The sequence below is a fragment of the Podarcis liolepis genome (genome assembly GCF_965112155.1).
Source record: "Podarcis liolepis genome assembly, chromosome: 2".
Classification (NCBI taxonomy): Eukaryota; Metazoa; Chordata; class Lepidosauria; order Squamata; family Lacertidae; genus Podarcis; species Podarcis liolepis.
The window spans coordinates 60,017,972-60,042,633 of record NC_139555.1 but is presented as its reverse complement, the minus strand read 5'-3'; the positions used below and the strand labels follow the sequence as shown (position 1 = coordinate 60,042,633).

Here is a 24,662-nt window from a genome sequence, read left to right as displayed (position 1 = left end):
AATGACCTTTCCAAAGTGGTTAAAAAGATAAAAACACTCCTCTGTAGATTCCACTTTTAAAAAATAAAATGTTTAACATGATATAACACCATGAGAAGAAAACTCCTAATTCATAATGGATAAAAAGCTGCAGAAAAGGTTTTATATACTGACCACCTTGAAAGGAACTGCAATATTTTAAAGAGGGTAATCTGCATATTTCATATGAATGAAATATTTTGTGTTCATAATTTATACTGCTACAGGAGTTTGTAATATCATCTGCCCAAAGATAGTAATTTAAAAGGCTGTACGTTTAACACTTTCCCACCAATATAGTATGGATGTTAGGAATTGAAGAAAGGCTTTAATAAAAATCCCTTCCCTGTAAACTTCAATTTCAATATTATAAAAGCATGCCTTTTATTAGCACTAAAAAGACTTTCCTGCTCAACACATTCATGTCCCGAGGCTTTACAGGGGGGAAAGCAATAAATTTAGAAACTCTCGTAAGTAGATTATTGTATAAATAAAAAATGATTGAAGCAACATTGGTGGTCATTTGTGAACATTAAATAACAATTTCTTTTTGAGTGAGTTGCTCAGCCAATTTTAGTCATGGATAAACAATAAAAATAAATAGTTGTGTTCAGCATCACTGCCAGCTACGTCACAGTTATCATAACTCAGTAGCGGATAGCATGATGCTCACCTGACCTCTGGACATTCATGCTGCTGTTGCTTACTGGGAAGTAGAGAGGCTAGGGTGAGACAGTGGGGAGGTTGGCATGGTGGTGGTGCATTTGCACTACCACGCCAACCTCACTGCCACCTTGCTCCTACTCCTTGCTTCTGGTCAGCAGCAGCAATGCAGCCAACAGGAGGGCAGGTGAGTGACAACACTCCCCTATGCCACTCACAACTGTTACAACTATCAATATGTTAAAAACATTATGGGGAATTTTAGGCAGCATGTCCCTATCACAACGAACCATGGAATTATGGAAGCTCTCTTCTTGCTGGAAACATTTTAGTCAATTGACCCAATGGGTCAAAGCTGACAATTGACATAGTAGAATCAGTTACATTTTTGTGACCCTCAAACTAAGTCTTGATAGTCTAGCTGAGGAAAGAACTAGGAAACTGGCAGACAGAGGTACCTTGTATCAGAGCCTTATGCTGATTCACCAGTTGTGACTTTCTTTAGAGAAAGTGGATCTTGCACAGTTATACATGCCCTGGTTACTTTATGCTGGACTACTACAATGCACTTTATGTGGGGGTGTCACTAAGATGGTTCAGAATCCACAGCTGGTACAAAATGCAACTGGCTTGAATGCTGGTGGGAGTCAAATAATTGGAGTGTATAATGGTGCCTAATATTCCAATGCCTTTCTTTTTATTATTATTTATTAAATTTATATGCTAACCTTCATCTGAAGATCACAGGGTGGTTTACAGTATAAAAACACAAAATACATACGGCAACAACAATGACAAAACAATAACACTCCACAACACATTAAAAAGGCCATAGACTGTTAAATCTGCCAAAGGGCTGGGCGAAAAGGAATGCCTTTGCCTGGTGCTTTTCTGCTAGGCCTTGTACAATACTTCTTTCAACCTTGCCTTAGAGCATCATGTCTGGTCTCTGGTTTAAGCAAGAGTCATGCTGGGCAGCTTTTGTTTTTACAGCCAAGAAATGTAGAGTTGCGTATACAGGGAATTGGTGCAATTTAAAATGGTGAGAACCTTCAAGATTATGTCATGACTGCCTTTGTATCACTTTTTGCCCATGCTGGAAACTGATAGGTGTGATGGGTGATGTTTATTTTGAAATGATTAATAATAATAATGTAGTCAAACCATGCAGTAATGAAACATGAAGGTTGCTCAACGAAGCATTCATCAGTCAAGAAAATGTCAGAGTTATTGCAGCATGTGTAATCTTAATTCTCTCCCTAAACACAAAACATGCACTAAAAGAATCTTAGCATATATTTACTAGCATAACCTTTTTATTGCTCTTTAGTAGTGGTCTCTCAAGATTTGTCCAAAGGAAGACACTTATGACAACCATCTACTTACAACTAATTTACAGTGATGTCCCCAGTGTGAAAGGAGTTCACATTGCCCTTTTCTGCTCTTAAGAGCTTGATGATAATAAGACAAAAACAGGGGAAAAGACAAAAAGCATTCAAATCAAAGAACCAGTTTTGTGGATTTCTCAGCTACAGTTAACAACACACTGATAACATGACAACTATCTACTGAGTTCTGAAATGGGCAAACTGTTAAGATTAATATTAAGATAATGGCTAGGGAAGATAGCCGGACAAGTAAGAGCTTGAATGAAGAAGAAGGGAGAATGCTTATTGGAAGCAAAACACTGAAGTGCTCGAACTACAGACCTGTATTCCTTCTAGGATATTTTGGCATAATCAACAGAGATGTTTAGGTGCAATGATGGGTAAAATCTTCCTTATTATTCTTGTCAAAACTGGCACTACATCTCTAGGGTCAGGAATTTTCATGAGGGTAGGGTTTTCTTATTTGTTGGTTCACAAGTGAGTTCAGATCATTACTGCACCTTGTTACCTGCTCCCATAAAAGCACATACTGCATTTTTCCATGTACAGTGGTACCTCGGGTTAAGTACTTAATTCATTTTGGAGGTCCATACTTAACCTGAAACTGTTCTTAACCTGAAGCACCACTTTAGCTAATGGGGCCTCCTGCTGCTGCCGCGCCGCCAGAGCCTGATTTCTGTTCTCATCCTGAAGCAAAGTTCTTAACCTGATGCACTATTTCTGGCTTAGTGGAGTGTGTAACTTGAAGCATATGTAACCTGAAGCGTATGTAACCCGAGCTACCACTGTATAAGACTATATTTCCCTCCAATTTTTTAAAGTTTAAAATTGGGGGTCATCTTATACATGGAATGTCGCGATTATTTATTTCTTAATTTTGGGCTCAAAAAATAGGGGTTGTCTTATACATGGGGGCATCTTATACAGGGAAATATATGGTAGCTGGGTTTTTTTTGCAAAAAAATCATGTGTCCTTTCTACACATGTACATGGAATCCAAAGCATACTACACTCAACTGATACATATATCTTTCGATGTACAATAGGGCAAATTACACTTACATTAACTGTCAGGGAACTGACATCGGAGCCAGAGGCGGAGGGAAGGCTCCCAAGTGATGCTGGAGAGGGACCCAGCAGGGAGAGAGGCAGCTCAGCTGGGGAAGGAAATCAGCGCAACACCAGGGATAAAGGGGGGCAGATGGAGGAATCGGCGAGAGGGCTCCAGGACTCCTCGCCGGAGACCAGCGGGGAGAGCACGGGTCCTCCGCTACCCACACCCTCCCTGCGCAGAAGACTTCCGTGCAGGGAGAGTAGGAGGAGACTTGGCGTCAAACAGCTTTTATGCTGGAAAAAGGTTTAAGAAACGCCCACTGACGGGTTCTGCTAGCGACTGAGGCAGCCACGAAGTGAAAGGCTGTCCAGACAGAAAAGGTTTAACAAGGCAACATAGCCAGGAGTGGCGGCAACTTACGCACGAGCAACCCCTATATTCATTACATTAACATTAGAAGCACAGAATCATAGAACTGGAGAGCTGGAAGGACCCCAGAAGGTCATCTGGAATCTCAACACAGTGGCCCACCATCCAATTTGAAACCATACCAGACCCTGCTTAGCTTTGCAAAATGTGCTAGCAGTTTTATTTCTGGCACTTCCAAACACCCTAGCATCAGGGAGATTTATCAGCCAGACAATAATTCAGTGTTTGGAATTAAATAATGTAGAAATGTATTACAACATTAGAAAAAAGATTGATTGGCATGCAAACTATTTCAGAAGTAAAAGAATGGATATGCTGGCAGCTTAAATTAGAGCAGCAATCTCAGGTTTAACTTCAGAAGCCAGGAGAGGAAAGGATCTAAAACAAATGGTGGAAGGAGGGCAAGAGATACCAGGCAGGCATGCAAGGAGTTAAACCGGAGTTAGAGGTTAGACTTAAACAGTGCTGGCTGGGAGCAGGCTTGGCTTAACTTGCTTAGAGGAATAGAGGAGGAAAGAGACAGTGGGGAAAAGAAAATTAGAGCATCCCTTGATGAAGGCTTAGAGAGAAGAATTCAGGCCCAAAGTGAACAGAACATAGAGTAACAAAAAGGAAGAAGAGATACTGTGGAGAAAACTAGGAGGGGGAGGCAGGCTGACTAAGACTGGGGAAAAAATCTGTGGAGATCCCTCATAGTCTCTATGCTGAAGATTCAAAGAAGAGAAGTTTTAAATCTTAGACTACATAAGGAGAGGAATTTACCCAAAACAAAGGAAGAGGAGAATCTATGGTACTGGGAGGCCCTAAAGTTATGTACAGTGGTACCTCAGGTTAAGTACTTAATTCGTTCCGGAGGTCCGTTCTTAACCTGAAACTGTTCTTAACCTGAAGCACCACTTTAGCTAATGGGGCCTCCTGCTGCCGCCGCGCCGCTGGAGCACGATTTCTGTTCTCATCCTGAAGCAAAGTTCTTAACCTGAAGCACTATTTCTGGGTTAGCGGAGTCTGTAACCTGAAGCGTATGTAACCTGAAGCGTATGTAACCTGAGGTACTACTTTACTGTAAACCAAATGGTTATTGCTTTCTTGCTGAGGGCAAAGGAATGTTATGGTGTAGAAATGATTCGGTGTACTGTACCTACTTACAGCGGAGGATTCTATCCCTAATGGGTTATTCCACATCAAATCAATGCAAAAAACAAGGGTTTTGTCACCCACCATCTCGGATTTTGATGAAACTTGGTCATCATTGGTTATGGGGAAAAAAATAAATAAAATGTACACAAGGGTATCTTGTGCCGAAGTTCTCAAGAGTGACAGACAACGCAGATTTAATGAAATTTTGAAGTGCTATAAAATTAAAATCATTTGAGATAGAGGGGAAAAATTTAAGGGGGTTTCTTTCAACCATAAGGGAAGGGTGTAAACCAAATTTCATCAGCATCCGACATGACCTTGCTGAAATGATGTGGAATGACCCATATGCTACTTGGCACTCATGTGCCTTCCAGTGGCGCTGGTGCATGCCATTTCCTCCTTCAGGAATTGAAGATGACCAAGACTTACCTGCAAGTAAGCCCCATTGCTAAGCTTACACTGTAAACGAGGAAATATCAGGGGTGGCTTAATTAGGCAGTACAGAAAGGCATTGGCTTGCATACCCACTGTGTGCATTTCATTGGTCAATTTCATCAATGTCAATAAATGCCAAGGGAAGCTTTCTTGCCCTGGGTGTTTGTGCTTCTGCTTTGCAAGCTTTCCAGTTAAGTATTTCTAGAGCCAAGAGGCATGGGACACATGTAAAATGAATACTTGGTAACAACATACACAGCTCTCCCCTTATGAAAATATTATGATTATTCACAATGGTGAGGCTTAATTGCACATGGCCTCCCACTTAAAGAATTGACCAACTTACTGTTTCTCATCTAGTTCCCCCATACAAAGTCTTGCCCACCCTGCTTAGGATAGAAAGTTCTGGTTTGCTACAGCACAGGACACTGGCTAATGTTCCACAAAGCAGTCCTAATAGTGAAACATCTTGCACAATGAAGTGCCATCTTTCCACAGAGCTGCTACAACTATTTAGAAATCACAAACATTCATATTGGGGCATGTACTGCATTTTGCTACCAAATCTGTAAAACATGGATGTTTGTTCAATCATATTGTTGCAATGCAGTAGAACTGTACCACAGTACAACAGTGAAATGACTTCCTAATTGCCAGAGACGTATTTTTTTTAAAAAGATGAAAGAAAAGTAGATTTGAGGCTTACATCCTAAAGGACTCCCCAGTTGCCCTGGAATAAGCTAAAGCATTCAGATAGAAGGATAACACATTAGACTTGGGGAAAAGGGACTTTTAGACAATAAAAGGCAATTAGATTGTAAGTCAGGGGTGAGTGGACTTCTTGCTTGTGGGATCTACTTTATTTTTCCCCAGGACCCCAGGCTGAAACAAGCTGAAGCCAAGTACAAAACAGTGGCTTAGAAGTAAGGAACAGGGCACCTCTGAAGAATTTGTCTTCAGTACCAGAACTGAGCTCATGGCCCTTTCACACAAAAATCCATTCTAGGTTTCTCCCAAAGCTTTCTTCATTTCAGCAGCCTAATTTGGAATAAAAATGTTTCAATTGTTAGACATTTTGGAGTCAGAAATCCTTGTTGAGTGACTTCAAATCACCCAGAAATCTACAAACGTATTCTGATCTACCTTCTGCCCACTCCTGCTAGAAACATTGTGAAGCACAGCTCAGATGATATTAAGGAATATCAGAAAATTCAAAAAAAAATCTTACATTTGGAATCTAAATACTTTTACTTAGAAATAAATTTCACTTCCCCCCAAAAGTGTGTAGGAATCCAGACCAGCTGTATCTACAGCTGTTCTGGAAGTGAACTGATAAAAGGGTGTCTCTACTAGAAGTATTTTTCTAAAGGAAATCAACAATCTGGCTCAAATAACACCTTCAGCTTTGCCTACTATTGAACTCATTCATGTCTCAATGCAGAAATGTACAACAACTAACATACTATATCTGTAACATAGTTAAAATTCAACCAATGACATACTTTCAAATGGGGCAATTGCAGACACCATTTCTTGTATTTTAAAAATAAACTTCTCAAGGGCATTTGACTGAACAAAACTGCTGCAAAATACGTCCAAACAGAACCTACCCAACAGACATTTTATTGCAATTTTCCATAAGCAGAGAAAGAACCAAAATATTTGATATTTCTAGCTGGCTATTATTTCTTTGTCATAAACTTTGAAGCTCCAGTGCATAGTAATAAATTGTCTAGCCATCTTGTAAAATAGGCAAAAGATTCAGTGCTTTATACATCTTTCTGCTTTTCAATATGTTTCTCTTCTTTTCTTTTCATGTCTGGTAACACATTTTTCCTTGACCTCCAGATCAACTTTCTCCTGATCATATAAACCATCATCGGGTACTTTTAAATGTACAATTGGTGAGTACTAATGGTAAAGTATGGAACCTACTGCAAGGAATTATATTATAAATATAAAAAGAAGAACTTTTAAAATGCTGAAGTCAGTCCTGGCCCGCATTGCACTTCCAGTACATGTGCAAATTTCATGTAAATTAGGAAGTATTATAAGATAGACCGGAGAGGAAGAATGCTTACTGGTTACTGCTCATATGTTCATTTAATGAAACCAGAATATATTCTCTCCACTCTTCCCCAGCTACAAAGAAATCTGATGATCTTTTCCCCCATAAGGGATGAATCCAATATTTGAATGTTCTCTTTGGGTTCTAAAACCAACTCTACAGCAACAAAAGTTTAAAGAGCTCTAAATCTCAAAACATAGCAGTATAAATAAAAATGTAGTTATGAGCACTCTCCTTTTTCTTGTAACTTGGAGTGTAGCTAGAGAAACTGTACATTGGCAAACACATCCCAATAACAGTAGTTTACAGAATTGTTTTCTTTTGAGCCACTGAAATTTATAGAATGTCTCCACAGGCAAAGGAAGCTCCAGCCTTTGTTGGTGTAACTAGAATTACAACATTCCCATACACAGTGGATGAAAAAGAAATATGTACAGGTTTAACGGAAATGAATAGGAACATTGATACATCTAGCTCATGACTGTCTACGCTTAGCTACTCACAGCAGTTCTCCAGGGTTTCAGACAGAAATACTTTTTCAGGCCTATCTGGAGATATCAGGGAATGAACAAGGGGCTCTCTGTATGCAAGACACATGCTGTAACACTGAACTCCAGCCCTTCCCTGGGAATATCACTTCCTGTACTGCTCAGCCTCAAAGGCTCTCCCGAAGGGATACAGATCCACTCTCAAGTTTTCCCTTGGGGTGTAGAAGTTAGAGGCTCAATTTGGATGTAATAACAAATCATGGTTTGTCAGTATAATAATGTGGAGCACTAAGATTTGGGCTTGCAGGCACTTGCCTACTCTTCCTTCACAGGTGATGAGAGTTTAGATGCCTCAGCGAACAATAACTTTACAATTTTGTCCAAATACAACTAATTGCAGTTTGCACAAAACATAGTTAGCTCTCAAGGCAGTATGGCAAATCATGGTTTGACCCGGGTATGGGATCCTGGATTGAGGGAAAACTATGGTTTGCGCTAACCATATTTTGCTACATTAAGAGAAACAAGCCAAGTATTATTTACTACAGTTAGAAGGGGAAGCTTCTAAGCTCCTTCCCAAACATGCAAAGGAAGAGAAGGAGGTTCGGCACCCTACCTGGTTGTTTGAACGTAGTTCCAAGAGTGCTTTAATACAGAGGTTTTCAACCTTTTTGGGTCCATGGTTTCCTTGACCAACTACATACATTCTGTGGCACCCCTGTGAGGCTCAGGAGCCCAGTTATGTTACCCCCCTGTCTGCAGAGCTGGCAGCCCCTCAACCCTTTTTGAACCCTTCCTTGTGCAGTGTTCCCTCAGCCTCCTCTCTTTTCCCCTCTCCTTGGCAGTCCAGCTGACACTCCTTGTCTCTGAGCTGACCCCCCGCCACAAAGAGAGGTGCATCCTCACACTGCCCCACAGGAGCCTGGGAAGCACCCCTGGGCCAGCCCCAGAGGCATCATTCGACTGGGGAGTTTGTAGCCAGGCTTGCTGCAACGAACAGCTGTGCAAGGGTTTGGGAGGCAGAGATGTGAGACAGCATCAATGTAGGGAGGGAAGGAAAGAGGAACAGAGGCCGGTGTTGCCTGCAGCACCCCGACCAACATTCAAGGCACCCCAGGGTGCCACGGCACACTGGTTAAAAACCACTGCTTTAATAGATTGAAACAAAGATTTAGGACATTTAAAGTATTTCTTCACACAATGCCTATGAACTTAAGGAATTTGCTACCACAGATGTGGTAAATGCCTTTAAATGTGGATTAGACAGGTTGATGGAGGATGCATCTATCTTGTAGCTATGGCTCAAGATAGCTATGTGGAACTTCCAGCTTCATTATACCATTGAATAACTGTTCCTGGGAAACAACAACGGGAGAAGACAATTGACGAGTCCTGCTGCTGGGCTTCTGCAAGCATCCAGCTGGATTGACTGCCTCTCCCCCTATGAACTGACCTGGATCACCATTGGAGGCCCTTCTTCGTGTGCCTCCTCCATGAGAGGTCTAGAAGGTGGCTACATGAGGACAGGATTTTTTTGCAGTAGCTCCCTACTTCTGGAATGCTCTCCTGAGGGAGGCTCACCTGCCACCTTCATTATACACCTTTACGGTGCCAGGCCAAAAACTGCCTTTTCAACCAGTCTCTTTCATGTGTGTATATGTGAGTAGGATGGTAGTGGCGGTGGGGTTTACTTTGTTTTTCTTCTTGTTTTTCTTATGTGTTTTGTGTTTTTATCTTGTATTTTAATGCTGTGAACTGCCCTGAGAGCTTCAGATGAAGTGTGGATACAAATTTAATAAATAAAATATAAATATAAATATAAAAACCATAAATAGCTACTCATTTGTATGTTGCTCAGAATTAAATGAGGAATGCCTCAAGAATCATGCGCCATTTCACCTTGTCTTGGCTATAAAAAGGAAAGGGTCAGACATTTAATACATGGAAAAACGGCGCCCAAATGAGTGCTTGGACACAAGTCAGCTCTTAATTAACATTCTGGTAAAGCATGAACATAAAAGAGTGAAGCATGGGTATGTATAGGTGATTTTTTAAAAAAGATTAATGGCACATTGTTCAATTTTATAGACTTTATGTTCAACAAATCTTAAAAGAAAATGCAAATGGTGTCTATATATGTGTGTGTACATATATATATATATACACACACAGGAAGGAAAAAAACTAAAAATAACACACTGTTAAAACCCATCCAGAAAGCCTAAAAAGGAGACAGAATGCCCCAAATGCTACTTCATCTCTTTAAAGTGGTCAAGGATAAGAAATTATTGCAATGATTAGTATCTTCCCTTCCTAAATTTTCCTTTTAGGCACAGTTGGATGAAACACCCTGTAGATTAGGAGGGAAGCAACTATAGTTTAGCATGCATGGGAGAAATGACTTTGCAGCTTCTATTTGCCACAGGGAGCTAACTAACTAGTGGAATTAGATTTTTTTTAAGAAAGAAAGAAAGATTAGCTCCACTTCTTTGGGATAAATGCAGTTGTCAGTGCTGCCTGCTGCCTCTCTACTCAACAGAAGGCCTTGATTTGCAATGTAGGAGGACAGATGTTTTATCTGGGAACTTGTCCAGATCTTTAAAACATACGCAGATGCATACACGCACACACGTTCGCACTATTTGCCTCTTTGATCCATAACAAAGGCTTCAACAGCATTGAGTCAATATAACAGACAAATTGCTGGATACTTAATACTGTCAGGATCGAGTTCTTGTAACACATGGACATTCTTACATTTTATCTTCTATATTATTCTATATTTTATATTATTCTCAGAAGCCTCTTTCTCATACACTTGCAATTAGAACTGAACCCACAGTGGTGGCACTGAGGAGACTTTTCACTGGTCCTTTTGACCCTTGCAAAAAACATGATAATTTTCTGAGAGTTGCAAATAGTGTTTGCCTACTGTGCAGGGTGAACAGTGTCGAGGGAGAGAAGGACTGGGCCCCTGTGGTTCAAGCAACCAAGCCAATTCTTCCTGTTTTGCTTAAGAAAATGAAACCACCCACACAACATATCAAGACTGGAACCATCTGATTGTCTCAATTATGGGGAAGCCTCCCTTCTTCCTTCTTTCCTTTCTCTCCCAAATCAGGAGCTTCATTTCCTCTCACTGACATTGGCTATGTGGTGCCATAACATCAGGACACTGATAGGTTCAGCTCCCAGAATATTCTGAAAACCAATCAGAGCTGTTTAATTGAAACTATAAATCACAACATTCTTACCTGTGTACCAGTTGTTTGCGACTTACACAAATGGCTGTCTCGTAGTCATGAGTGACACACACTTTATGTGGGCTGCACTTTACCTTCAAGCATGGGTCTTTGGAAGGATCAAGAGCTATTAAAAGCAAGATATAAAGAAATAGTTTAGAAAATTATCTTACTTCCCTCATTAGCCAAAATAATGAGCCAAGCATCTCACGAGGAAACACTTTTCAGTGTAAAAATGTTTACCCCATTTATCTTCACCACTCTGCAAGAAAGATTATACTCAGATACAGTCCAATGTACTTTATAGCCATCCAATTAGGATTCAAAGCTACATAGATCTCTTATCCAGGCCCTGTGTTCTAACCACTGCAACATCACAGGTTTTTTGCTAGTTACATAGACTTTTGCTTGGATCTGCAGAATCACAGAACTGTACACAGCTGGATGAATCCACCTCTTGCCTCCCCATGCCACCATTTAAGTGGGACATAACTATTTATTATTAGATCATAGATAAGTACAGAGCCAATAGCAATTGATATGATAAATAAAAAAGTAGTGAAGGTGCCCTACTGCTCAGGGTGAGGAACAGAAACAAAAACAGGCTGCATGAAAAACTAGGTGCTGAATAACAATTCTCCCTGGACTCCAAAATATTTGGCATGAAAAACGGCTTTCTGTATCCATTATGCATTGTTCCTTTGATTTTAACATCCACATCCTAATTGATTTTTAAAACTATTTTTAGATAGATCACTCTATATTTTTTTAAAAGAAGAATATCACCAGTCTATCATGCATGGAACTCTGGACTGTAGCAAAATGCCACAGTTATCTATTGAAATAACAATTGTACAGCCAGCTACTTAATGATTGCTACTGTGCAGCAGGACATGTAGTGATTGCTCAGCCCCATATAATAGAAGCAATCTTGTATTACTACAATGTGTGATTTCTTGTATTCAGCATAATTCTAAAATCAACAAAAACACAGCATGCCAGATCTAGCTAGTGCCAGCATGACATGCAAATACTAGTGTAGAATAGAGATACTATCATTATTGCAGCTATCACACCTTTAAACATTAACTCACAAAGAATCCTAAAGAACCTTTGAAGTTCTCTGTACACACATGCGGATGATGCTCCATTTGCCAGTTAAATACAATTACACCTGGGTACCCATCTCGGCAGAGCAAGGCAGCACCGATCCAGGATGTAGATTCAAAGGAATTAATAAATGTCATATCGTGGTTAAACTGCAGGCTGTCTTTTTAATTCCACAGAAAGAAAAATAATTACAAATCTGGAATTTTGCCAGGACACAAGGATTAAAACCTTTTCACATCCAAAAAAAGATCTCGAGGGACTGTAAGCAGCCCACTGATGTTCTGCCAACAATTAGATGGGGCTCCTATGAAAATGTCCCATTTAGCTTATGATAAACCTTTTTTTGTATGCAGCATGAATATGTGAACATAACAGAAGGGTAGAAGAAGGGAAGTGCCTGAAACTCAAGCAGTATTATTATTGGACCAATTTTTGCATTGTTGTTGTCTATCCAAGCTGCTTCAAATACACTCATCCTGTGTGGATACTGAATGCACCAGGCGAGCACGGCATCCTTCTTGCATGCTCTGCCTCCAATGTCCATGTGTTTACTGTCAGTGTAAGTCTATGAATGCATGGCTGAATGTATGAAAGACTCCTCAGTGCATTCAGAAACTCTTATCGCCTCCTGGACAAATGTCTGGACACTGGAAGACACAGCCAGCAGGTCTGTTGCTGCTTCCTCCTCACTTGCTGAATGAAGTTAGGTAGGATGAAGTCCGTGGGCTTGCACCTGGCTTTCACTTTGAATTGCAGCCGTGGGTGGGCAGTGACAAGTGGGTGACGGGTGGTATGCAAGCAGGCATTGGTGGTTGTTCTGCCACCCTCCCAAACTGCTGTCTAGTGCAGAAGGCTTAACGTGCTGCATGTTCTATCAGGCTTTGGGCTGCTCACTCAATGAGAGACAGCAGCATGGTCCTGCTTCCCATTCATGTTATTTAGTGAAATTGTGCAGCCTGAAGCAATTGACATTTATTACTTCATTTATCTTTAGAATAACAATGTTTGAAAGGTCAGTATTGTTATCCCTCTGTTGTAGAAGAGGAGAGGGCCCGAGAGTCTGCCCTCCATGGCCTTCTAAAGCTTCATTGTTGAGGTGAGAACTATTGTAAATACAGTAATATTTCTAAGTTTCTACTACATTTTTCAATACAATTTATTATTTGGAAAAATGGAATTCATGGCATGGAAATGATTTGTTTTACTTTCAAGCATTTTAGAATGTGCTTCCCCACATTAAGTGCTACACTGAAATCTTTAACTCTTTCTGACATTCTGTATAGATTTCTGAGTAAATATATCTGCTGAGCCATAAAGAGTGCATAAATTCATGTTCTGATTAACTGAGAGCCATCTTCCAAGAAATTTTAGAAATGCTTTTCTGTCACTCTAAAACTGTGCAAATAGTATTTCAGAAGATGTACCACATGCATAATAGCCATGGCATGGCATCCCAGAAGAGTCACACCAATTAATCTAATTACATGTCAATTTAATATGCAGAATAGCTGCACTTTGCCACCTATGATACATATTCACAGCATTTCACAGAGGTGAATGAGTTCCTCATATTGGCTTTCATCTATTCTTAAGGGGAAAACTGCATGCTCTCAGATGTATGCTTATGAGGCACAGGGATAAATTATGTCTGACAAGGATAAATTAGTAGTGGATAGAAAGAGGAATGAAACCATTTGAGACTTTGATCATCTGACCCTGTGAGAAATGTTCTGGAGCCAAATCTCATGCAGTAACCATTCTCAAGCCAAGTTTCATTCTGCCACTGCTCAGAAAGATGCCATTCCATCCTTTACTAATATCTTCCCCTTTCTACCTCATTTTTAGCCCTTTAGTAAATCTCTACATCAAGCAGGTTTCAGCAGAAAGTCTTGAAGTCATATTGACACAATACACCAGATACTCAAAATTCAGGTAGCATTGGAAATGAGGCGTGACAGGCAATGTAAAATAGAAGGTGAAAGACCAGAAATTTGGATTACAAACAACTTTGCTCATAAAAAAGTGGAGTTGGATCTGGGTGGTGGGCTGGATCCTTACCTCCCCCAATAGCAAATTTGATAGGAGAGCGGGTCCTCCCATTTGTCAAAACCTGGTGTCAGATGACAACTTCAAAGGAGGTTGCTCTCAGCACCAGTGGAGCTGATTAACACTGATTGCACAGGACCCCTTTGAAGTCTGTTTGCAGGTTTGCATTTAAACCATATCTGCAAAGAGATAGGAATGTACTCCATTTTCAGGTGTGGCTTGAACTCAAACTATGCCAGCAAACAGATGTTTTTCATTTCCAATTGCAGAGTTAGCTGGAGAACAAACTGTGGCTGCAAATGGACTTTGAAGGCATGGTATCAAGTCAGGCATTGCAAGGGCCAACAATCAGCTGATACTGTAAAATGTACACAATCAGTTATTTTGTCATAATGACTATCTTGTATATTGTTGCTGTTTACCCATGCAAACCCTGCCCCCCCCCAATTTCTAGAAGAACCCATCAGGATGAACTGTTTAAACTGTCAATCCAAAGCAATAATACACAAGGTAGGGTGCTGTTAAGGAATAAAACTAGTAATTGCCAGTGCTAACCTAAACATGCTTACTCAGAATTAAGTCCCACTATGTTCAAGGCAGGCTTACCCTTTTGCTTTGGAATAATCTTAATTTAACTCAGTGGGACTTACTTCTGTGTAGACATGCACTGGATTGCACCGAATAATTGCTCCTGTGAGCCCAAAATACACCACCCACAAAGGAGGTCACCCATTACCCATTTGCATTATTTACTGTTCTGAGCCTTGTGTCCTTAATGTCAGACTTCACTGGGGTGGGGAATTTTTAATTTGTCTCGCTATCACGCATGACTGGATCTCACTGAATCACTCCTGATGCAGCGGTGCAGCAAAATGATTGCCCATCAGCAAAGAAGGCTCGTTGCTGCATCTCAACACAAATCACTCTTCAGAGCTTGCATAATTCAATTGGGAGAAGTGTCAGAGATGGGACACGAGCAGCTGTCTGTGGCCCAATGTCTGTTATCTGAAGAGTCTGCTTGCCCTGTTGTTCAGGATCTATTTTAAACAGAGATAACTGTTTTGTTGTCCTTAGGAAGTATGATGACTTGCATTCTCAGCACTTGCCCAGCTTTGCTAACCAGAATTGCCAAGACAGAATAGAATGGGTGGATGGAGAAAATGCCAGCACTGAAGGAAGAAATGGTTCAACCAGTTAAAACAGTGGACTCTTCTGATATGGCCAACTACTGGCCAGTCAAGATTTATTTGAATGAAGTGCCTCATCATGTGGCTCAGCTGTAGATGATTTTAGAAAAGATGGGGTTATCTAGATCCATTTTTGTCTGGGTTCCAGTCCTGTGAATACTGACTGCACAAATACAGAAGAAGTGTGTGTTTTGGTGCTTAATCAAGAGTTACAGAAAACAAAGGCGCCGCCTGCGTGCTTCCCATGGGCATCTGACTGACCACTGTGAGAACAGGGTGCTAAACTAGATGGCATGATCCAATAGGCCTGATGTTCTGAAATAGGAGAGCTATTTCCCACTGTCTAGGTTGCAGTGAGATTTATGGTACTTATGGTATAGTGTCATTTAATTTTTCAGGACTCTCAATGGCCAATTCAAAAGGGCGGTATAGTGAGACTTTGGTTAGAACAGGAGAAAGGCTTGGAATTTATAATCTGAGGAGGTCCCATACTAGCTGAATAGTGACAGGGGCCACACACTTGTCCATCAGTGGAGCATTTCAGTGGGAAATTTTTAAACTTTGATCTGCCTGGTTAGCTACATCTCTATTAGCTTTCCTTCCCAGGGAGGCAAAATGGAAGCATTTGAGTCAAGGCACCTGGAGTGGGCACATAAAATGGTGGAGAAAGTATGTGCATAAATAAATACACATGTGAAAAATCTGAAATACATACACAAGCACAAATGCACACATTGCTTTTTATAAGAAAAGGCACTTACTAGAGTGGCCCCCAAGTTCCACATTCATATGCACATTAGCAAAGTCTGCAGCTATTCTGGAATAGTTACCTAAGAAACAATCACTAGAACCTTTGTTTGTTCCGTATTTCAGCTCAGTTATCACCAATACAGTGGTGCCTCGCAAGACGAAATTAATCCGTTCTGCGAGTCTCTTCGTCTAGCGGTTTTTTCGTCTTGCGAAGCAACCCTATTAGCGGCTTAGCGGATTAGCGCTATTAGCGGTTTAGCGGCTATTAAAGGCTTAGTGGCTATTAAAGGCTTAGCGGATTAGCGGCTAAAAGGCTATTAGCGGCTTAGAAAAAGGGGGGGAGCAAAAAAAAATCGGAACACTCGCAAGACGTTTTCGTCTTGCAAAGCAAGCCCATAGGGAAAATCGTCTTGCGAAGCAGCTCAAAAACGGAAAACCCTTTCGTCTAGCGGGTTTTCCGTCTTGCGAGGCATTCGTCTTGCGGGGCACCACTGTATTAACTTTGCAGATGACTGTCTCACAATTAGCACTTTCCTCAGTCCCCTCCCCCAGAGCTGAGTATTGTAGCTGCTCAGTGTTGGCTCAGGTATTTAGAACTACAATAGTGTTCTGCATTAACACCCCTTTGAAATGTAGGCTGGGTAACTGAGCACAACTGGTTCAAGTGTACTGAATATGGTACATTTAGCACAAGTCACTGGAAGTCTTCAAAATAAACATTTTTAAAAGTGTCAATAGTTTTGGCACCTTAATACAATTAAGTCTGTAGGAGAAGGTAATGAGAAGGTGGATCAGAAGTTCATTATGGGGTTAAGTGCCAACCTTCCATTAGTTTCCATTAAGGAAACATTTATGTATAATTTGAAGGAACTTGTAAACACAGGTTCAGCTTAGCTGTAAGAAGAGTTTGGAAACAAAACCCTCCGTTGCTGACTCATCACAGCACTTCAGATTCATTGCTGCATAGCAACATTCAAATTTATCACTTGTCTCCTCTCATGGATAGAAAGAACAATAGCTGAAAATTAGACAAATAAAAAATGCTTCACCTATACAGTGGCACCTCGGGTTAAGTACTTAATTCGTTCCGGAGGTCCGTTCTTAACCTGGAACTGCTCTTAACCTGAAGCACCACTTTAGCTAATGGGGGCCTCTTGCTGCCGCCACACCGCCGGAGCACGATTTCTGTTCTCATCCTGAAGTAAAGTTCTTAACCCAAGATACTATTTCTGGGTTAGCGGAGTCTGTAACCTGAAGCGTATGTAACCCAAGGTACCACTGTAGTTTAGGACAGATTTCTTTATATTCAAAGTAACAAAGTACTTGGGCCTATGCAGAATGAACTGGAGAGCTTTAACTTATTTATATACTTGAATCATAAATAATTTCCATATCATTATCATGGTAAGCAGATGAACTTCTGATTCTCCTCATTGTTAGGAATGATATGGCTAGACTCCAGCTCCCACCAAGCCAATGATCAGGAATAACAGAAATTGTAGTTCAACAATTTATGGAGGGCACCATATTGGCTTACCCATTGCTTAGCCAGAATAAGAAAAAAAACCCCAAAACTGTCATACCACCATGGTACTTAGCTCCACTAACTTGGGATGCACAAAAACAAAAAGGTGGTATTTTCTTTCTGATTATTTGAGAATTGAACACTTCCTAGGACTGATAGTACTTCTTTAGCACCTTAAAGGATTACACTAGGTCACTCTTTTAAGAGACAACACCTCAATCCCATCTGCCTTGTGAACAGGATAAGAGACATTTTCTGAAATATGTTAATGATGGATCATGTGCCATTAATCAGTTTCTAGGAGCAGATGCTCATCATCTGTAGGGGAAGGCAACCCATGGGAAAAAGATTAAAGAGAAACAAATCCTGTATTTTGTCATCACAGTTCTTTGTGTCCTAAAGCATTGAACGTGAAAGCTTTGAAGCAAACAGTTGCAAATCTCGGCACATAAGAAGAAGAGAAGGAAGGAAGACAAGAGCATGAAGGATTTATTCATGAAGACCTGGCAAGAGAAATGCAAATAAGTGCTATAATAAGGTGGTACAGCAGCTCACAGTGGTGATGTTACATGGATAGTTTCCTTGCTGCGCTTCAGTTTTATGAAAGAATAGTCAAAATTTTGCCACGCCACTCAAAGGAAGCGCCCTTTACCACCGTGACTCAGAATTCATTAATTCCTTTCCACAGAATTCAAACAAGGCAACGTTTCCACACCCATCCACCCTTCATTTGTATGCTGGTATCAAAGAAGCCACCATACCTATATGCTGGAGTTGCATCTACCACGTCAAGATACATAATTTGTAGAAACAATTCTGAGAGACAACAGGGTGTAATATATAATCTAATATCTGAGCAGAAGATTCCTGCAGTGTTTAGAAATTATTGTAAGCTGTCTCTCTCTCTGTGGGTGATTCTCACTAAAACTGACAGAGAAACATAAGGCCATATGTTTGCAAAATGGAGGAATGCACAGACTGTTCTATATTCACTCAGTATACGATGTGGTGTTTTCTTCAGAAGAGCAGTCTGTTGCCATCAGAAGCAGAGTCATTCCCAATCCAATTTTCGTTTGCTTGCATAAGTAGACCAGGAGTCAAGGCATGTGACTGATCATTTCATGCAGATTCTTTAATGGGAATATAACCATTGATTTGAATAAAATAAATAAATAAGGTATTCACCTCACTTTTTACTAAAAATGACAGCTCGTTTTGGAAAGACACATTTACCTTGTAAAGTTTTTATGTTTTTTCTGAGGCCCCAATAGGAGATTTGAATTGTACCTACTGATTTTTAAACACACAGGTTTGCTTGGCTATGATTACATGCTTATTTTCTGCTTGCTCGTGAAATACAGCAACATTTTCAGTAAAAAATATATGCAGTGAAGCAAAATACTTGTGCTGTGTGTCACGTGAACAAGCAACTGGTCTACAGAGTCCTTAACCTGCGACTGACTCCTTTTAATGCAGCGCTCTCACATGAGCGATACTGTAAGTGCTCCAGGAGTAAACTAAAGGCTGAATTCAGTGTTCTGCTTGTGCAATGGGATTTCACCTTATCCTCCTCCATTCTGCAGACATTCTTGCCCCCAGAATCTGCCCAGAGTGTTCCCCAAGATGGGAGGCTGCAGGGGAGGAGGAGGCAAGAAAGGCAAAATGCTGTTACATGAGCAAATATCCATTCTGCTTGTATATTGGATCCAATCTTATATATGTGTGCAAGTGCTGCGTGCAGGGAGAGGGCAACCCACAGTTTAAGAAACTGTACATGAATTGTACATGAACTGTACATAAACTGTGAGGTAGTATGAAGCCCTTCATGGGGTCCCGCCCCCCAAATCTTGCAGAAATTGCTCTCCAGGGGAGCTGGTTTTGACTGCATCCTTGAGTCAGTTAATATTTCCTTCAACCAACAGACGTCTGTTAGAACTGTGGTTCTTTAGTACTTTTCTTCTGCTCAGTATGGAAGGAGCTCAGAATATTAAAATGTGTATTCTCTCTTGGCTTGGGAATTGTTTTTTGGTGCCCTTTTGTGATTCAGAACTTGTGTAGCAGCCATCCTTCCATAGCTTCATCCCAAAGCTCTGTGGTAATGTTTAAAGAACCGGCACCATATGGGTAGTGCCAGTTGTACAAATCTTTCCCATACAGATGTCATTCAGCTGGTATCAGGGTGTATGTGTGTGTGTCTGTGTACACCAGGCATAGGCAAACTCGGCCCTCCAGCTGTTTTGGGACTACAACTCCCATCGTGCCTAGCTAACAGGACCAGTGGCCAGGGATGATGGGAGTTGTAGTCCCAAAACACCTGGAGGGCCAAGTTTGCCTATGCCTGGTTTACATGCGCACACACACAGTGGGTCATAAAATGGGTCATAAAATATATTTGTGTAGGGTGCTAGTGGCAGGGCAGAAAAGGGAATTAAAAGAATAAAAATAACACCTCCCCTGAAAATGTGAACTTTCTTTTTCTTTGGTGGGAACATAAGGAGTTTGCCAGGCCTGTGAAATTTCACTAAGTTGACCAAGATGAAACAATACAAATTTTCACAACAGATGAGAGGAATTAAGAGCATTTCACAGGAATGTCATGGTTGGGAGCAAGTTTAAACTCAAGGTCAACAACTCACTTGATATAGAGTTTCTATGGCTACCAAAACCTGCTGAGAGGCCACACTGGCTGAAAGGCAGGCAAAAGGTCAGCTAAACCCAAGGCAAGATTAAAAGATTCTTCCATCGATGTACAGTGTTTCAAATTCCTGTCCAAAGCCAAGCTATCCAAGCAAATTTCTGGCTTCAAGTATTAAAGGGTGAAATGCAGGGAGAGGAGAGCATCTTCTTTCAGTGTTTTCCAGCTGACCTTTTGTTATTCATAGCTTTCTAAGCCCCTTATTAAATCTATAAATCCTCTGCAGCTCGTTCTCAGAGCTATCGAAATAATTGGGAAGTAAACGCCAACAACCGTACTAGGTCCTTAACAAACTACCAACCAGAATTTGTTATAGGTAGGTATATAAATAAATAAATAGAAACACATACGTACACACGCAATGCGAGCTGCATTTCAGACCCCTACTTGTCTTGCCTTCTTATGATCCAGAGAGCAGAACATTTTGCTATGAATAATACAGGCTGCTTTGTCCCTTACCTATTGCAAAATGAGTAACTTAATACAAATCATTGCTGGACAAAGAGCTAACAACAGTGCTTGAACTACTTTCCCATTATATTTCATGCTTATATATAGCTGCTATAAAGGCAGACATAAGACCTGAGAGAAATTTTTTTCAAGTCAAGATAGTAGAAATCCTTTGGAGGGCTCGCATATTAAGAGTATATTGTAGCTCTAGGATATGTTTTAAACACACAACACAGCAAATCTATTCTTCATACATGTGAGGGTGATAACAAATAAATACTCCCAAAAGCTTTCTGCGATAGAGGCACAATTCTACAGAACTTTATAACACACTTGCAAGATGATTTATGAACTTGATTTTGCTTCACAGCCATCCTTTTATTAAGAAAATCCATCTAGCTTACAACGATACAGTATAGCTTTTCTTTAAAAGCCGGCAATCAAAGGTAATATGGCATTATGTAAACACTCTCTGTTTTCAATATTGCCCTACTGTAACTAGCATGATCACTCCAAAGCAAAAGGACTTTTATATAATGAAATGTCAAGAAGAGTTGCCTCAAATAATCCCTTTGAAATTGTTATTGGTGTAAGACAAAGAAAGAACATCTGTTCAGAAATGACTGAAGGAAAATAATGTTACACACTCCCTATTTCCCTGAGCTCTGAGATGTTCCAGGAGCAACACTCCTCGGGTTTGGCTTCCTTTTTGGAGAAAATATTCTCAGGAGCTTATGGCATTTTTTGTAATAAATGATTTATTAATAAATATACAACTAGAAATTAAGTGGAAGCAAGCAGCATACTCACTCCCAGTAGGCACCAGACCTGCTACCTCATATCAGACCCCCAAGGTAAAAAAAAAAGGTAAAGGTAACGGACCCGTGGACGGTTAAGTCCAGTCAAAGGCGACTATGGAGTGCGGAGTTCATCTTGCTTGAGGCTGAGGGCGTTTGTCCACAGACAGCTTTCCAGGTCATGTGGCCAGCATGACTAAACCACTTCTGGTGCAACGGAACACCGTGACGGAAGCCAGAGCGCACAGAAACGCCGTTTACCTTCCCGCCACAGCAGTATCTATTTATCTACTCGCACTGGTGTGCTTTTGAACTGCTAGGTTGGCAGGAGCTGGGACAGAGCAATGGGAGCTCACTCCATTGCGGGGATTCAAACCGCCAACCTTCTGATCAGCAAGCCCAAGAGGCTAAGTGGTTTAGACCACAGCGTCACCCACATACCCAGTGTGTCTCAGCGCTCACGACCAGTGTGTCTCAGTGCTCACAACTAGCTTTCAGCTTTTACTCTAGTTCTATTTAGGGATTGAAAATCACATACACACTACAGCACATCATAGCCCTCCACAAGCTGAAGGATGAAGGTCTGAAGTGGGAGTCTCCTGTACTTGTGGAAACATCTAATGTATTTAGAACCTTGTAGGTGGTGTGTCTGAACGGGTGGGGCTTGGCACCACAACCTTCGTTGGCATCTGTCAGTCTCGAGAGACAATGGAGGCATGCACATTTGGGGGTGAGGTCATATTGGATGGTTACAGCACCTGTTGTGGCTGTAAAGACTGCTGGGGCAGATGATGCTGTGCTGTTGCAGACGCACCAAGGTGTTTCTTCCCCATGCTCCTCCCAGCAGTCATTTCTCATCTGGTTGCTGCTACGGATGCACGAATTGATTGCCTGTCTCCTTGACACCACACCCTTACTCTCAGGTGATGGGGTTAATGGGGGTGTGACTTACAGCTTGGTGCAGTAGGCTATCTTCCAGCCATGCAAAGAGGTTTCTACAGCTGCCCCACATCTCCCCTCTTGAGGCAAGCAGAAGCATGATTAGAAATGCACTCAAGGAGGCCACAGAGCAGGGTCAATGAAGATTGTGGCCTGGAGGTTCACAAAGCTGCATTTGGGGCTGCATTTGGCGCCAGGACTTGAGGTTCCCACCCCTGCCCTACAGTACAGCTCTGCATTGTGTATATTGCCATCTTGCTCACATAGAGCAACTAATGCAAATGGACATGTTATGAGTTAACAAGAATAAGTAGGTGAGAAAATCCCTGTCACTGAGAAACAGTCTCTAAAAATGGGAAAGAAACAGACACTATTTATTATTATTTACTTATGGTGAATCACATGTCTGTCAAGGGCTGTTTGGCTCAACTTTCCCCTCAATCTAGTCTGGAATCCGTGAACAATATATTAGTTATCTGTGTGGCTTATTGTGTCCCAAAGTACTCAGGCAACCAGGAAAAGCTGTGTGTGAAATAAAAATACAGTCTGAAAACAAGTAATATCAGCAGAGTCTGAAAACATCAGTCAAAAGAGTTGAAAAGGCTTGTACCCCAAACTAGCCAAATATATGTGGTCCCAGTCCCTATAAAAGCTCTTAAACAACTCCCGTTTGTTTGGGTAGGTCCTCCACAGAAGCTGATTTAGGAAAAGTTTACATTGCCTTGGTGAAAAAATAAAAGCTGATCAGAATACTGGCGGTCTTGAGAAAAATGTCCCCCTGTCCAGTCTATTTGTAATTATAGCCAAATGAATCCTGACATCTTTGGGAGGACAATGATAAAAAAAGATGAAATGCCCAATTAAAATGCTATTAAAATCCAATGTTATAACCTTCATGGGAGCAAGACCTACATATAGCATTGCCAGTGACAAAGAGGGAACAGAACCCTTAAGACCAAACCATTAATCCTTTGTCCTAACAAGCATTCAGCAATGCAGTCAATAGTTAGTTATTCAAGATAAAACATGTTTTTAATGCCTTTTAGTAAGTCAAGACATTGCCTTGATTACAGTTTACATGGAGCTTGATGAAGAAGTAATCTAAAGATCTCAATAGCAATGTTACAGTATATAGTGGTTTGTTTGTTTTTTTACAAAATGCTATTTAGTAGCACCAATTAGAGGAAAAAATAAGTTGCATATAAGTAAGTTTTTGTATGTTCCTTCTACAAATCCTGGTATAAACCATCCTGCTTGATTAGTAAAAGAAATTCTCAGTGCCCCTCCTGCAGCACATATACAGTGGTACCTCTGGTTACATACTTAATTTGTTCCGGAGGTCCGTTCTTAACCTGAAACTGTTCTTAACCTGAAGCACCACTTTAGCTAATGGGGCCTCCCGCTGCTGCCGCGCCACCGGAGCATGATTTCTGTTCTCATCCTGAAGCAAAGTTCTTAACCCGAGGTAATATTTCTGGGTTAGCGGAGTCTGTAACCTGAAGCGTCTGTAACCTGAAGCGTATGTAACCCGAGGTACCACTTACTGTAAAGGGGGAGGCTCTGATTAACACTCTCTAGCCCATTATTGCTTATAGTCATTTGCATATAGAAATGGATCTAACTAATGTATGATCATGGATATGAATGCTTCAGACACACGAAGGAATTAATTTCAAGTAAGTAAACTTCACATTGTAAAAAATAAAAATAAAATAGAAGGTGGTATGCAACTAAGTTGTCCTGTTAGCACAAGGAGTACTGCTAGTCCAATGAGGCTCCTCCCTCTTGCTGCACATACCTCATGCGTCCCCCAAATCTGCTCTGGAGGGTTGGAGGAACCCTTAGAACAGAATTAGGGGGCATGTGGAAAGAGGAAAGGGAGAAGTCCCTTTGTACTAGCAGTAATCCTTTGGCTAATGGGACCCTGACCCAGCAGTATGTTGAATACAACCTAGACAGACTAAATTGTTGGGTTACTTATTTTCTGCAGTGTGCTTTGTTTTATATAAACTATAGCATATGAGCAGTAAGAAAGAGAGGAAAAGGCACTTATTTTATTTGCATTGGCATTTCCAAAATAACCTTTCACTGTTGAAGTATGAAGGTGCTGATGGATATCCAAGCGAAATATACTGTAAAAGGACTGGGCAGATTTGCTTCCCAACTGTGATAAGAAACCTAAGTAATAACAGCCTGTTTGATAAAAGGTATACGAGAGGCAGCTATAAAAGGTGATGGCTA

General features: G+C 40.9%; 1 protein-coding gene across 2 annotated transcripts in view; it reads right to left on the bottom strand.

Moving 5' to 3' along the window:
• Positions 1 to 24,662, bottom strand: part of SPOCK1 (SPARC (osteonectin), cwcv and kazal like domains proteoglycan 1) — a 394,124-nt gene that overhangs the window by 157,575 nt on the left and 211,887 nt on the right. For both annotated transcript variants that reach the window (XM_083488164.1, XM_083488163.1), the window contains exon 4: positions 10,935 to 11,049. In XM_083488164.1, the coding sequence (XP_083344290.1) occupies positions 10,935 to 11,049 (115 nt within the window). The remainder of the gene's footprint in view (positions 1 to 10,934; positions 11,050 to 24,662) is intronic.